Genomic DNA, 15,345 nt, shown 5'->3' on the forward strand with positions numbered 1-15,345 from the left:
TTTTCCTTTTCTTAATCAGTAGCGAAAAAAGAAAAGAAGATTGACAGATATTCGACAACACAATCGAAAGATATCCGAACTAGTTCTATTCCACGATAGATATTGCCATTTTATTTACGATTTATCTTTTTTACTCGCGGCATAAGAAATCTGAAATTCGAAGGCTTCGGAATTGTAAATGTTGAAGAAATTCGTTCACCTCAATAGATTAGGTTGGGTACAGTTGATCGTGTTCGGTTACCGTTATTATATTACCCTTAAAATTCGACGTAAATTTATGAGGACGTAAAAGAGATAAATCAACTCGTGTCGCTGTATCCGGTGAAATCATACCACCCGAAGTACACGTTACAATACGGTCAGTGCCACCAGCGCGGTATTGGTATCGATCAGATAAGTTGGACTCTCGCTGTTTTCAACGATCTTCGACTTTTTAAGTAATTACTTCGCCTGACGCATTCGTAGACGAAAAAGGAGACGGAAACAAAAAACAAGGAAACAACACGGGAAATAAAAAAATAGAATTCCACCAAGTAATCCGAGAGTTTTAATGGGATCGAAATGGATTGAATGAAGACAAAATAATTGCGGAACAAAGAAGAATCTGTGGCATTCGACCATTTCGGCTTTGTGTTGCTTGGTTTCGGTTTTTTCTAGATTCTATATCACGTCTGACGTCACACATCTCCTTTCTCATCTTAATTCGACTCTTTCATTCTTTCTTTCGTTTCGATTGTTCTTTTTTTTTTTTCACGCTTCCCCTTTTCTTACCTCTGGGTACTTTAATAAGAATCCATTCCAGATGCACCCGCTAAGATAACGGGTGTTCGCACGCGTGTTTATCGCGCTATAGTACAAAAATGGGAAGGTATACGGTACACACTCAACTCGTATGGTCCACGGAATTTGCGCGGCGTATCCTCGCCTTATTTTGCCCATTTCTCTCTCTCTCTCTCTCTCTCTCTCTCTCTCTCTCTCTCTCTCTCTCTCTATCTCTCTTTTAGCTTTTGCAGCTGTTTTTCTGTCGCCTCGATATACTACCACGTGATTCAATCCCCCTAGGAATGCGCGGAACACTTTCAAGATTACGCCTATACCCCTTTTTCCCCCGTACAGTATATCGGTACACACATGTATACGTTCAGTCTCTCTTATCTTCTGTATTGTATTTCGTTAGCTCCCCACGCGAGCTCTCAAGGCGAATGTCGAACCATAGCACTGTCTGCATTAGGAAAGTTTGCACATAGTGAGAAGCTCAATTTTTTCTCTCTCTCTCTCCCTCTCTCATTTCGCTCTTCAATTTCACGGATTCCACGACTATTCGGACGTCAGATTACATTCTCGTACATTCTTCACGAGGATGTGACTGCACGGGTACAACAGTGGATGCGTATGCGTTGGTAACAAAAAGCATTCCCTATTAGATTTAAAAATTTTCAGAAATCACAATATTATTAAACCGTATCGCCCGGTGGTCTAAAAAAGAGAAACTCTTCGTTGGATCGATGATACCCGATATGCATTCAGACGTATCGATGGAGTCGAATATGTTGAGAGGTCATGCGATGGGAAAAAAATTTCTACGACATTGACGGAAGTCGATTCGGTATCCTTGGATATTTTCGAGCCACCAGACGTACGCAGAGATTACGCACGTTCGGGTTGATCAAATGGCAATAGTTGGCCACCTATACCGCGTCGGCGTCCTTCGTACAGGGTACGGTATTCCCGATTCAACCTTTGACGTAAGCAGGTTTAAGCTTTGGGTTCAAGTTGGGAGTTATTTATTGCACGGTATAAGGTTTGTCGGCGGTAGACCGCTATCAGGATTTTCGGGAGCCACGGGACGCGCCTCGCCCACTTCCCACTTCTTGTTGACGTTGATGCGAACACATTGAGTCGAGTAACTAACTAGTTTAGCTGTGGTGTAAATTCGTCATTCCGGTGCTCCCTCCGTAATTACAATCGCTTGTCACGGTTCTACCCCTACTCTGGGTAACCTTCCCTTTCGCCCCCCCCCCCTCCCCCACCCCGCCGGAGAGCGCGGCAGCTCTTCCTCACCCCATAGCAGGAGTTCTCTTCCCCAAGCTTGCGTCGTTTCTTCCCGTGGGAGAGTAAAAAATAAATGGTAGTTGCCCTGATTGATTGCCACCCCTATACGGGCAACTCGTCCCGTACTTTTTGCACTTTTAATTGAGGGTCATTTACACCGGCACAGATATACGTGCGTGCGTATATTTCTCTCCGGCGAAGGGACTCGCGGTACGTACGTATGTATATGCGGCATTGCGCGCGTATACGTATAGAACCTGCAAATCGACACAATGGCGCGCGGTGACGATCTAAAATTAACACGCGCCAATTTCCACGCTCATTCATTTTAATCCCATAAGTCTAAAACACGTGCAGGTGTGACAGCTCACTTGAAATTTGCGATATATCGCGCTCAAGGTTGTCTAGTGATATGGTATATGGTATGTGCGCACTTACCCGCTTGTTCGAGAAGCTTCCGGAGAAATCGGCGGAGGTCGAGTCGTTGATGAAAAATTAATGGGAAAATAAAAATTGATAGGAAGCCATTTTTTCTTCATAGCGAACACCGAGGTACAAGATGAAGTGAATACAGGATCTGTGGTAGATAATATTTACGTATGTAATATGTATATATATAATATATTTGTTTTGTTGGTTTGCCTCAATCATATTTATGTAATATCAATAAATACAACAAATTATTATCTACATCGGATACAATAATTCAATTTATGATTTATTTTATTTTATTTGATTTTATATTTAGTTTATTTTATTTACTTCTTTATTTTAACTATAATACCGCTACAATTCACTATAAACTAATATAATTTTCATTTTTCATTAAGGTAACATATCATTTACTTCGCTTTATTATCCATCACAATGAATGCACTAAATTCTGACTGTCGTTACGAGATTTTGAAATCAGCAAAAAGGCGCCTGCGCCAGTGTTACATCTCTGGCCTGCACGTTACATTTTATCCGTTCGACTCATAGACCGTCGTGCACCTCGAGGACAAGAAAAAATTTTATTTACAGATAGTATTAGCTAGATGACAAGACTCTCGTTCCTCGAGCGGGTCGATCTACATGTGAATACGAATATCCGAGGGGTTTTATCTATTTCCAATCAACGTTGCCTCCGCATGGCGGAATAATAAAAAAAAATAAAATAAAATGAAATAAAATAAAGAAAAGAAAGGACAAAGTGGAAATAAAAATAAAAATCATACGACAAACAGCGAGTTACGTGCCGACGCGTTCGCGTGACGGGATGACACGGGTTTGGTAATATTTGTCAGTGGTATATATAAGGTATATATAACCCAGCTTGTCACGAGACAGGAGTCGTCTCCGGACCTTTGACACGCTACTGACGCGAAGGTTCGAGCTCGTGTCACTAGATCACTTGGACGTAGGTATATTAGGTTTGTATCTTCAATACGTTCGCAGAACTCTTTTCTCTATCGAAGGTTTACATATACATATACACGCCCGACAGTCCCAAACTCATGACCAAGTACGCGTCCCCAGCGACCTTGTGACCTCAACCCTTTCGATCTCACTCATTACCGTCGCAGAGGACGATACGACCTCTGAAAAGAGAGCGTACAGGGACACCTGGCCGCCCTTTTTTTCTCTCCACTAGTCAGAATCGATTCTTCGTTTTCTTTCTTTTTTTCTTTCTCTCCTTCTTTCGTTCTACCTCTCTATGATTTATTTAGTCGTTCATTTATTCATTGATTCATTTTCTTCGGTATTATATTACACACAGCTTTCAGGCTCCCGAACGTTACGGTTTAAGTTCAGTCCAGTCGAATAATGTTCATACATACTTACATCGGTGAGCCAATTGTTTTTGTATTTTCTCTTGTTTTGTTTTGTTTTTTTTTTATTTTTGCTAAACTTTTTGCACTTCTTATAATTAGATATCTAATTTTACCGATAATCATACTCCTTCACCGCTACGATCTGTACACCGTGCTTTGAACGAACGTGAAAAAATAGTGGCGCGCATTCCGCGACTATAATCAACATGCGGGCAGTGTTTCATTGTTCTTCTTTTTTTTCGATGTCTTGTACACATTTACAATATACGAGTGAAATCCTGTAAAATTGATTCACGCTATAGATGAAATTCCAATGAATCATCGCCGTGGGAAGAAAATACAAAATTAATCAAATCGATGCTACTTATCATACCCGCGTATGTTGCCAGGATAAAGTTCAAACGAGATCAAATTATGCGAAATTATACTACGGAAGATTGAGTGAAATCATCACTCGATAAAAGCTGTGCGTAAATGTGTTAAAAAGCGCTGTAACATGTACGTGCAAAACGACGACTTTTCTCGCGTTCGTTCGTGACTTAAAATTTCGCTACGGATTTCGGTCCGCTTCCGTCATTCAAAATTACTCGAGCAAGTAAAACGTGCCCTAATCGCTCATTTTTTTTTTTTTTTTTTCTTATCTCTGCTCTACTTATACAGGTGAAGTAGTCGAACACACCATTTCAATGATATACGTATCACTTGATTATTTTTTTTTATCTTCATCACAATTTTTTTACACTTTACAAATTTCTATTTTTTATTAATTTTTGTTTTGTATCAAATTTTAAAAAATTTCAAGACCGGCGGATCGTTTCACCCCCTTTTTCGAAATAATGAAGAGTTCGAATCGTCGATAAGAGAAGACGTAGAAGTTGAATAATTATTTTTGTTTAAATTGTGAACACCGTTTTTGGTCGCTGAATATCAGCTTGATTGCGTTCGAACTATTATAAATGTATAGGTAAATGTATAGTATATGTAATGATAAATGCATCTATTACGTTAATCCATTACAGCTATGTACTTGATCGAGATAATGATTGTTTGGCGAAAGCGGATTAGGTATAATTTAAGTACAAATTTTTATTACATACATATAATTCAACTATGATACGTATCGTATGCAAATGACTATATACGTGGTGATCTCGATCGATGTGTGTACATGATTCATATATATATATATATATATATTTAATTTAACTATTCTTTTTCTTTGTTTTTTCCTTTGGTTTTATTTGATTTTTTTTATTTGTTTTTTTTTTTTTTTTTTTTTTTTTATCGCGTAATGTAACTAGTATCGATTACATCGCTGACATAATACTGAACAAGCGTCTTACAAATTGTCGTATTTTAATCAAACATCAAAGCAGCTGCTGCAGGACGTCAATAATAGGTATACGATTAAAGTCTAGAATTGATGTCGACAGGACAAGTTTCAATTCTACGCTCAAAGTCGATCCGAAGTGTTTTTGAGAAATAATATTTCAGATATTCACAATGAGAAGGAAATGAATGATGAATTACGTGATTTAAATCTATCGGCTGGCCGATGACGTCGCGCGATAACCTCTGAGTTCGTTTTCTCTCACTAATTCATGTAATGAGTTTTTTCTCGATGATTGTGCGTAAGAGATGTGCGCAAGAGAGACAGGCTCGATACCTGACGAGTGTGATGTTCGCGACATAAAATGCAACATTTTTTCAGTCAATTTCCATCCGTAGCGTCGTCGTTGCGATGTTTCACGAATTTATTCGCCTTCGTGGGAAACAAACTTGTGACAAAAGTCTTATCGAACGTCGAACAAATACGGGTGACACACTCCCGCTTCGGATGCTAGTCGTCGATTAGATGACGCAGATAGCTCGTTCATTCGCTATTTACATAAATGAATAGGGAGGGGGATGGAGAAAATAGATAATGAATGAATAGATAAATAAAAACGGCGAAAGAAAATGACACGGGAGTAATAATGTTCGTGGGATGTTACGGCCACCGTACTCGCCTGTACTATTAGAGCAATTCAAGAAAAATATTTACTCTGCTCCGAGTGACTACCGTCGTTTCGAGAGTGGAACTTCTCGTGCCCAGCTATGTCTACTTACTCACCTACCCGCCTGCATATGTATACGCCCTAGTAGTATTTGAAATATTCGAATGTACGCCGACCTTGTTTCTTACCCGCGCCCTCGACTTACCGATAAAATTCACCGGGGAAATAATAAGTCGGGTGGCGAAACGGTGATACGAAATTATTGTACGCCAAGTAGTCGATGACTCGGAAAACATGAGTTCCGCCCGATCGTACGAGAGTTACGATAATCACGAAACGATGATTTTTCATGCGTTGTAAAACGTGGGTGTGACGTACTACATTTCGACTATCGTCGTTGCCGCCAAATACTCCGGTGACTTGGAAAAACTTTGAAAACGTCGGAGAGGCCAAATTAAAAAACACGTGCACGTAACGTTTTCCGAATTTTCGGTGGTCATAACTGTGGTTGGGTTTTTTTCTTGAAATTAGAAAATTAATCATCATTCATAGAATACTCCAAATCTTTGAATCTTTTTTGAATTTCTACTCTATCATTTTTTTCTTCGTAGTTATGAAACTCCAAACCGAGGGATCTGAAATTTACGCGCCGACAGTAGGTATAGCGTGGGTCCTTGACGTTGAATGTCCCATACATGAATTCGCATGTGATAAGTTCCTATTTCATCCAGACCTCAATCTTTTCGCCGTCGATTGGAAATATCCTTTTATACACGTGTATAGTATGTGGAATGACGATTAGTTCTAATTCTACAAAGACACATCCCATATATAATATGAAATAATGCAATTCACGATAATATGTATATGTGTATTGTGTGATGAAGAAGATATTGTTGCGTTCTGTGTAGATGCGGTTCAGAACAATATAAGCCTATGAATAAAACGGCCATTACGATAGTAAGCGATGCGGCTATGGACGAGAAAAATGAAGTAGAAAAATAATTAATGAATAAATCAAATGAATAAAAAAATAATATAAAAACGTTTCCTAATTTACTTCTTTCTTTTTTCTCAATTGTCTGTTTCCCTACCTCCACGGATCGCGAATCGTCGAATTATACGACGTTATTTATTTACATACACGATACATCGTAATGGATTCTACGTCATACGCGCGTCGCGCACATGTTATACAGATTATTTTTATGCAATTTTCCTATACAGTTGAGAGCGACAGCCTGGTGTAATTAGTTGCACATTGACAAATGCCGAGCGTTATCTTTAGGTATAAAAGGACTACAGTGGTATACAGTAATCGGAACATACCGTCCATAATTAATGATTTTCGGACCGGTATCATGATAGGTACGCATAAAATTATACAGGGGGTACACATACGTGCGTATACGCACATGTTTGTACGTACGTACAATACACCAAAGTACATGACACGTACACCCGTACGATATACGTGATGTACGTTACACGGTCGCGTTTGGTTATACTGCAGCATTGATTTCGGATTTACGCTGAAATGCAGCGCCACGTAGGATCGTATCGTTATTATCATTATAATTATTATTTTCATTATAAAGTATGTATTATACATCGAATACATATATATGAATAAATATATATATATATATATATATATATATTCACGTGATCTCTGCTATACCATACATATACATACATTCATATATATATGTATATCGTATATACTTTCCTTGATATACCGACACCGTCATCACCTGAAGCGTTTTGTAACTGATAATTTATAATTATATTATTAACATCTGGTTTTCTTTTACCTCAATATTTTCGAACTCTATCCTCTATTCTTCTTCATTTCGTCCTTCTCTGTAACCCTTATTCGTTTGAATTCAGATGTATATATATATATATATTTATTTTTCGAGTATTTGTTTATATATATATATATTATATATACATATATATATGTGTGCATATATATATGTATACGTTCTGTTTTAAATGATTTTATGTTTAATAATAACTTTTATACTTATTTATAAGTTGTTTAGTATGAAAATAATTTAGCACACTTTTCTAACGGCAGAAATCTTATCGCTGCCGTTCGTACCGCCTAATAAACACTAACTGGAAGCCCCATCCGGAACGTAAGAATCATCTTCTGGCGGCAAATATCTGAAGCGTTAGGGTTAGAAAGAGCAGAAAAATTGTCTCAATTCCTTTGATTCTCAGCGGACTAGCCGCCTCGCCGGAATCTTCGCAAATCTCACCGGGCGTTTGCTGCGAGACAAGAGTGTAGTCCCCGTCGTAATCTGAAAGCAAAGTTAAATAATCGCTCTCAAAATGTCACATGGCGGATATAAATGGCGATCTTTTATCTCGGAATGATTATACCGATATCGCCGGCAGTTCGAAAACCTGCAATTCCGCACCGTGCGGAATCTTACCTCGTTTGATTTCAGGCATACATACGTATGTAGGGTAAGTACAGTTCACACATTCTGCGAGCGCTCTTTTCAAATATTAAATTTCATATATCTCTCGAAATGAAACGATCACGGTGAACGATCGCGTACGGGAGAGACGGTAAGGATTAAAGGATTATGGCTCAAGCTGTACGTATAAGGAGTGGAAAACTGAATTTTCAAAATCAGCGCGACGCCGGAATATTATCCTTGCAGCTGGTGAGAACGAGAAGTGAAGGAGGAGGAGAAAAAAAGAGTTGGTAATAGCAGTAAAGGAGCGGATGAAAATCATGGGGGTATAATATGGATAATTGCGTAACGGTTACAGTTTCGCATTTATCGTGTGTATAATATAATGCAACGAGATTGTATTTCGCGCACCAGGGAAATGGAAGCGCATGCAAATGACGTACAACGATGCCCTATTGTCGACGTCTACCTACACAGGTGTATATACGTACGTCTGTATTCTCTACCAGGGATACATTCGTATTTGCGTCGGCGGTCTTATGGGAAAATCTGCAGCCCGAGAGATTCGCGTGGTACGGGATAACGGAAACTCTATTGCCCCTCCAAACATTTTCACGACCAGCGGCGACTTCGCCGCCCACCTTACGCACACCTATACAGATACACAAAACTGAACAGCGGGGTATAAACTGTTTTGTGTACCCTTGTACACACACGCACACGCGCGCATGTGTACGTACACGTTCACGCTGATGTATATTTTACTATTTATTCGCATAGCGGTTGAGGAACTCCGTGTCCCAATGGCGTGCCCACGACATCCTTTGCGGCCTCAACTTCCACTTTCAACCGGTAAAGCCATTGGGAAAACAGATTCCTCTTGGGTGCGTGTCGCGTCATTTCCCGCACGCAGATCCCCCATACTTTTATTCTCGCAACTTACCCCTCGTCGTCACCGGCGCTATACGTATTCCTCATCTACTTCGCTAGACTACCCCGTTTTCGGTTATCCGCGTACCTATACCTGTACCTAGAAAACCTCGCGAAACCCCTTTCGGAACGACAAAAATTCTTCCTCCACAATTTTTCCGCCCACGTGTATACCGTGAAAATTTATACGTCGAACGCACGTCGTTTTACCTCTCATATCGTAACATGGGTACAGTACGTAAAAGAGAGCTTACGTTTGTAATAAGTATAGCAGATACTAAATGCTTTTGTTATCGACTAACCCATGCACGAACGTTTACCTACCCTCCTCGCATGGTTCGCATGAATAAACAGTCGTAAAATGTCTCGTATCATTTCTCATATCTGTCATGCTTTCCCACGTTCGGCTGTAATATAGACTCTGGTCGTTGATGATGGCTGTACAAATGGTCGGTTATACTTGCGATTACCCCGAAAAATAACAATCGTCTATTTTATGCGCTACAAATGTGACGTAGCGAAATTTTGTCGACGAACGCGTACATCGTTTGCCAAAATTTCAGGTAGGTACCTCAGACAAATTACCATGTGTTTTTTGAACTTGCAGATAATGATTTTTCTCGATTCACCCGAACCAGCGAATTCGTCATCGAATTCTGATCATTCATTTTCATCGCGTCGATATTCGTTCGTGTCGATCTTGAAACGACGAGTTGCGGCGCAATGGTCATAATCGAACAAGTTATTCACTTCGTCGAGAAATTGAAGAATATAAAAGAGAGAAAAAAAAAATTGACTCGAGCCATGACATTACAGCTACCCGAAAGACGCGTTAAATTTCGAACGATTATCCGAACAATTTTATTCTTAATTCACTTTATAATGGACCCCCGTAATTGTTCCAAATTGACTTCATCTGAGTTTTTCATTGAACCGATATAGTTCAGCGATTGGCGAATGGACAGTTTGCGTGGGTCGTGGTACTGTAAAAAAGACGATGTTGTAATAGCCGCGAAAGAAAAAAATAGTAGAAAGAGAAGAATAAGCGTTATCGATGTCGGAGGTCAAAGGTTGTATACTAAGAGCGGTGTTAGTTCCAGCACATGGTTTTCCCTACAATTTCAACGGTTCCATGAAAATCACCGGGTGGTCGCGTACCGGTTGCGTCGTGCGAATTTCAATTTATCGGGATTCCCGAGCGTTTTAAATTTGCATTCAAATTCCCCGTTTGAATAAAATGTTTAATTAATATTCACGCATTCTCAAACTCGATAACAAATGGCGCGTTAACAATCAGCCGCGCGCATCGGAGCTATTCCCGTACCTGTTATACGTACAACGCTAAAAAGTTCCCGCTTCACCCGGGCCATCTCTCTCCACGGCGACGAACAATATTCCGGTATATCTTCAGGATCCGTGAGTCGCACCGTCACGGCTCTTTCGTATATTAAACGAAAAAGTGGAAGGTACGAGAGAGAAGTGAAAAAAAAGAAGGGGGAAAAAATCACCAACATTTTTCTACATTTAATTTCGAAAAATTTCATATGATTCGGTGGAGGTTCAACAGTTGGGATTCTACGTTACATGTATATGTACATTTATAAGCGTCGCGTACGCGGGTGTATGCGATATGAATCCTCTGACGTACGTAACAGGGGTGACAAAGTGCCTGTAGAGAGTGGCAATGGAAGAAGAAAGTTTTAACGTTGACGCGTACACGCGTCGCCGGGGCTCGCGTTTTACCCCACAAACTTTGTTTCAGTGTTATTTTTCCGCGACTATACTCGCGCCGTACGTCTACACGGGGACGAATATCGAGGTGAGATTCGTATGCCAAATTTATACCGTATACGGATGTACGTATATACGTATATATACGTACATTTAATAACGCTGGCGACTCTTCATTTCGGAGAAGAGGCGCTGATGAATAAGCCTCCGCAAGATTAATCTACCCGTTTGGTCGGACGTTAAAAAACAAGCTGTTTTTAGTCGCGAAGTTTTATTCATTTTTTTATTTTTATTTTTATTTTATTTTTTTTCTTGTGCCGCGTGTATTCGCGGAAGTAAAGTTGAGCGTATAAAACGTGAAACGAAAATGTATTATTCGGTCGCGGTTTGTCGTCGTAAAGGAATGCAGATCGAAATTTACGTAAGCGGAAAAGATATAAGTATAATAAGAGACGGTTGGTAAAGGAACTGAGAACCGCATGAAAAACATGCAAAAGTCGCGTTCTTATCGAAAGGTTGAAAACATTTGCCAACGGGGTATGGATTTATTTCCTCTCCTGTTTTCCGTTCTCTTCCCCCCTCGCCCCACTCACCGCGCCCTCTTTTTTTCTATACTTTTACCCCTCGCTCCCTCACCCGCTCACCCGCGGGTTCGGTTTCTTCCCTTTTTTTATCTAGCTCTTTCCTTCCTACGCGTATGAGACGCCATTTGTCTCAATTCTCACTCCTCGTTCCGGAAGATTTCGGAGGACGTTGGTAATTTCAGCGGAGCCATTGATAGCGGCACAATCAGGCACTGTCGCGAATATTGATTAGCCAGATACTCGAATGGTATGGATAAAGTTTTTTCCTTTTTGTTTTTTTTGTTTTTTTTGGGTTTCTGCTTCCGACCGCCTTGAAAGTACTCGACTCATGAGCTTTTCTCCCCCCCCCCTTCCGAATACGACTACGGCGAAGATCGTCACAAGTTGGGAATGTATGTTCGTTGCCAGCATTACTCATCGCGTCTGCATCGCTCCATAAAACAATCTTAAGGGTTTCCCCGTCTCCGTCATCTTCGCAGGCGCGTCTCCCGCTTCGATATTATACCTCTACAGCTGTGACGATACATAAACATAACTCGAGTTTAATAAAAATCCTTACGCAACGCGAAGCGTAAAACACATTACCGACGCATTCCGCGACGCTCTGCAATTCATACATATTCGTTCTGAAACGGCTCAACCCGAATCTCGATTATATCTACCCTGCGCTGTATTTCCGTACTACATCGAGTTCTGTCACCGCGAAATTATTTAAATCAGTTCCGCGACTCGTTTCTATTTCATTGTCATCGTCATCGTTGTTATCACCGTCATCTCGGTCACTTAACAATTCTGCTTACGAGTGAAAAATTGTATGATCTACGTACCATTAGATCTGTGAAAAGATTCGATCCAATTTTCGAAGCACTAACAATGAGTAATTTGCAGTATGCACTCGACCGCGAGTTATGTATATCGAGGTACAGCTTGTGCAGCGCAAAACAATGATATAAAATAATTGTACATTCGAATAGGATAACTCGTGGCTTAAGGGATCAAAGCGTCTACCGCAGTCTAGGACGTGGCCTGACTCAAAATTTGAAGAGAATACAAACCAGGTCTGCATCTTTTTTTCATTTTATTTATTTTTTTCTTTCGACCGCAGCGGCGCGGCAGCTGGATATAAGGGGGCGCGTTCTTTCTTCGTTTCTCGTTTTCTATAATGTTCAAATTTATGGGACGTATTCCGATATTTTGTCACTGATTGAATATTTACACGGTGAGTAGAAGCTACGTTTTGGCCAACACCTCGGAGGTGAAAGGGAAGCTCTGCGGATTTATCAAGCCATTCCGTATGCGACTCGTAAAGCCCGGTGACTAACACTCAATCAATTCCAATATAAAACTAAGGTAAGCTATGCATACATATATACCTATACATCTACTACACGGTGATATATGCGCGTATAACGAAAAAACGCTGAATCTTCGCGAAGGGAAGAAAAAAAACGAAGAATCCTTCGATCCTTTCGTTCCACGTGTATATCTTAGAATTCGTTATGTGAGTTTCCGGTTTCGATTTCCCATTAAGTCAATAAGGTATTCATGCGTTCAACGTATACTTAGATCGCACACAGTTGATTCCAAACCTGGGAATCTCCAAGTTCCTCGTGGAATGATTGAAAATTATTTAGTTAGAACGTATGCGCTGACTAATATACCTGTTCTCTAACTACAAATAATTTTCGAACGATTTCCAGAGCCGATTATCCGTCGCGAATGTAACGAAAATCAATACAAATTTCTCAGAGCGTTAATCGACATTGCATTTCTGAATTTTTTTTACTTGAAATAAAAGTGAAGAAAACACCGGGAGGGTACCTCATTGGTTTCAAAATTAGTTTATTTATCGAATCGTTCGGCGCTCCGAATAATCCATAATCAAAGACTAACCTGGATCTCTCCATTCCTCTACTTCGTAGTCGATAGGCCGTTGACGTGGCTTTTTTCCATTTCTCCCTGCAACATATCAACGAGTCCGAATAAATTATACGTCATTTATGTTCAAACGACAAATTTTTATCGGGGTCACGTTGAAGAGCTGCACTAAATTGAACTTGAAATGGAAAAGCTCGTGCGTAAAATGTTTGTTGTACAAAGAATCCGCGAGTAAGACTCGACGTTTCGTATTGTTCCGGCTAAAATCAGCGTCTAGTCAGCGTTGTTTCGTTAAAGCGATAATATTTCAGATCGGATAATATCTCCAAGAAAAATCAGCGGACGTTGGGGGTTAACGAAAATTATTCGATGTTTCTTTCTACGTAACGGCTACATTATTAAGACTTACGAAACGGAAGATTTATTACGTGCAGCAACATAAATATAAATGTAAGAAATGATATTATTATGGTTACGGCAGAAACATTACCGCTTTTTTTGATTGATGACGTCACGTGAGGCGAAACTTGCGTTGTCGTTGTGGAAGGAGCTGGAATCTCTGTAACAGAAGGGGAAGAAGAAAAAAAAAAAAAAAAAAAAACAAATAATCAATGTGGCCAAACTCCAATTTCAGCAATCGATCAGATTTTAGCGAAATATAATTAATTCACACAATTAAAATTTATGACGCGTACAACAGTAGCGCTAAAATATTACGCTTTGCGGTCTAATGATTGGAAATACCGAAATACTTGCCGACGTTAGATTCGTTTGATTTTATGGTTTTTCATATTGAAATGAAGTAGAGAGAAGGGGAAAAACGAACGGAGTTCGAGACAACCGTCATCCGCGGGCGAGAGAGGGCGGCGAAAGTTTTCGAACTATATTAACATCGTAGAATTGTAAAATAAAAAAGTTTCGAGGGTTTATACCGAGTCGTTTTCGTCTCGAATCAAAGGCAATCGTTCACTAGGTAAGCGTAAGTAAGAACTTTATACGGCAACGATCTGTCCGTTAACCTTTCATTATTTTCCATTAGGTGAAAGATGGCGTGTTCCACACGCTGCCGCCAGCTCAAATCCTCCACCCACATTTTGATCTTCGCTCCCCTATATCTTTGAGTTATGACAACACTCGGGGTATTTTATGCAAAAAGAAAAGAAATGTATCGAAGAAGTCGTAAATCTAGCGAACGTTATAGATAATTCATACGTCCGTGAAAAGTCGAATTGAATCCAGACTGCTCTCACGCATGAATAAAGTGGAATGAAGAAAAAAAAAAAGAAAAAAAAAAAGAAAAAAAAAAGAGAAAATGAAAGACGAAGGAAACATTTCTTCGCATCGTCAAATATCAGTTGTTATTAACGATTCGTCCAATTTTTTTCCATAAATTCTCAATTTCACGAACGTAATACGATAAGTAGTACACGATATTCGTACGAGAGTATGAAAATGTTTTTTTCTTTCATTGGAAAATTACCTGGAGTAATTTTAGTTACGGTCCAATTATCCGTCAAGAGGAAGAACAAAAATAAAGGTTTACCTCCGAAATGAATATATCGTTTCAATTTAACCGCCACTTAGATTTAAGGGCGACCGGTAACGATGCTTGACCTCGGGCGCTGATCGATATCAGTTAATTTCGAGGGTCAAGACTACCGCCGCAGATCTATGAGTTTATAAGCCAGCGCAGGCACTGCCTAGCGAACCGCGATTTTGAAAATACGTCAAGCGTAGGAGGTCCGAAAAAGTTCCTCGGGGACTTTTTTTCCCCACTCTCACATGCCGTTAATGACGTAATCATTTCTTTTTCTTCCTCTGTGTCCATCTGGATCTTTAACAATAAATGGATCGACTCTAGCCGGGTGTAAAGTTAACAATAGGGTGTTGATTGGAAAAGCCTCGTTAAATTTGCGAAATGGGTATG

At 39.9% G+C, this 15,345-nt stretch overlaps 1 protein-coding gene across 7 annotated transcripts in view; it reads right to left on the minus strand.

Annotated features, from left to right (window-relative positions):
- Positions 1–2,654: 2,654 nt before the first annotated feature.
- LOC105683153 (lachesin) overlaps positions 2,655–15,345 on the minus strand; it is a 154,097-nt gene continuing 141,406 nt past the window's right edge. For 5 of the 7 annotated variants that reach the window (XM_048649237.1, XM_048649238.1, XM_020851481.3 and 2 more), the window contains exons 9-11: positions 13,909–13,977; positions 13,434–13,499; positions 2,655–8,172 (exon numbers count right to left, since the gene is read on the minus strand). In XM_048649237.1, the coding sequence (XP_048505194.1) occupies positions 8,015–8,172; positions 13,434–13,499; positions 13,909–13,977 (293 nt within the window). In that variant the 3' untranslated portion in view covers positions 2,655–8,014. Of the gene's footprint in view, positions 8,173–13,433; positions 13,500–13,908; positions 13,978–14,705; positions 15,253–15,345 lie in introns of those variants that run through there. The other 2 variants (XR_007276764.1, XM_048649241.1) reach the window with 2 other exon arrangements.

This window comes from Athalia rosae, chromosome 2 (assembly GCF_917208135.1).
Source record: "Athalia rosae chromosome 2, iyAthRosa1.1, whole genome shotgun sequence".
Classification (NCBI taxonomy): domain Eukaryota; kingdom Metazoa; phylum Arthropoda; class Insecta; order Hymenoptera; family Athaliidae; genus Athalia; species Athalia rosae.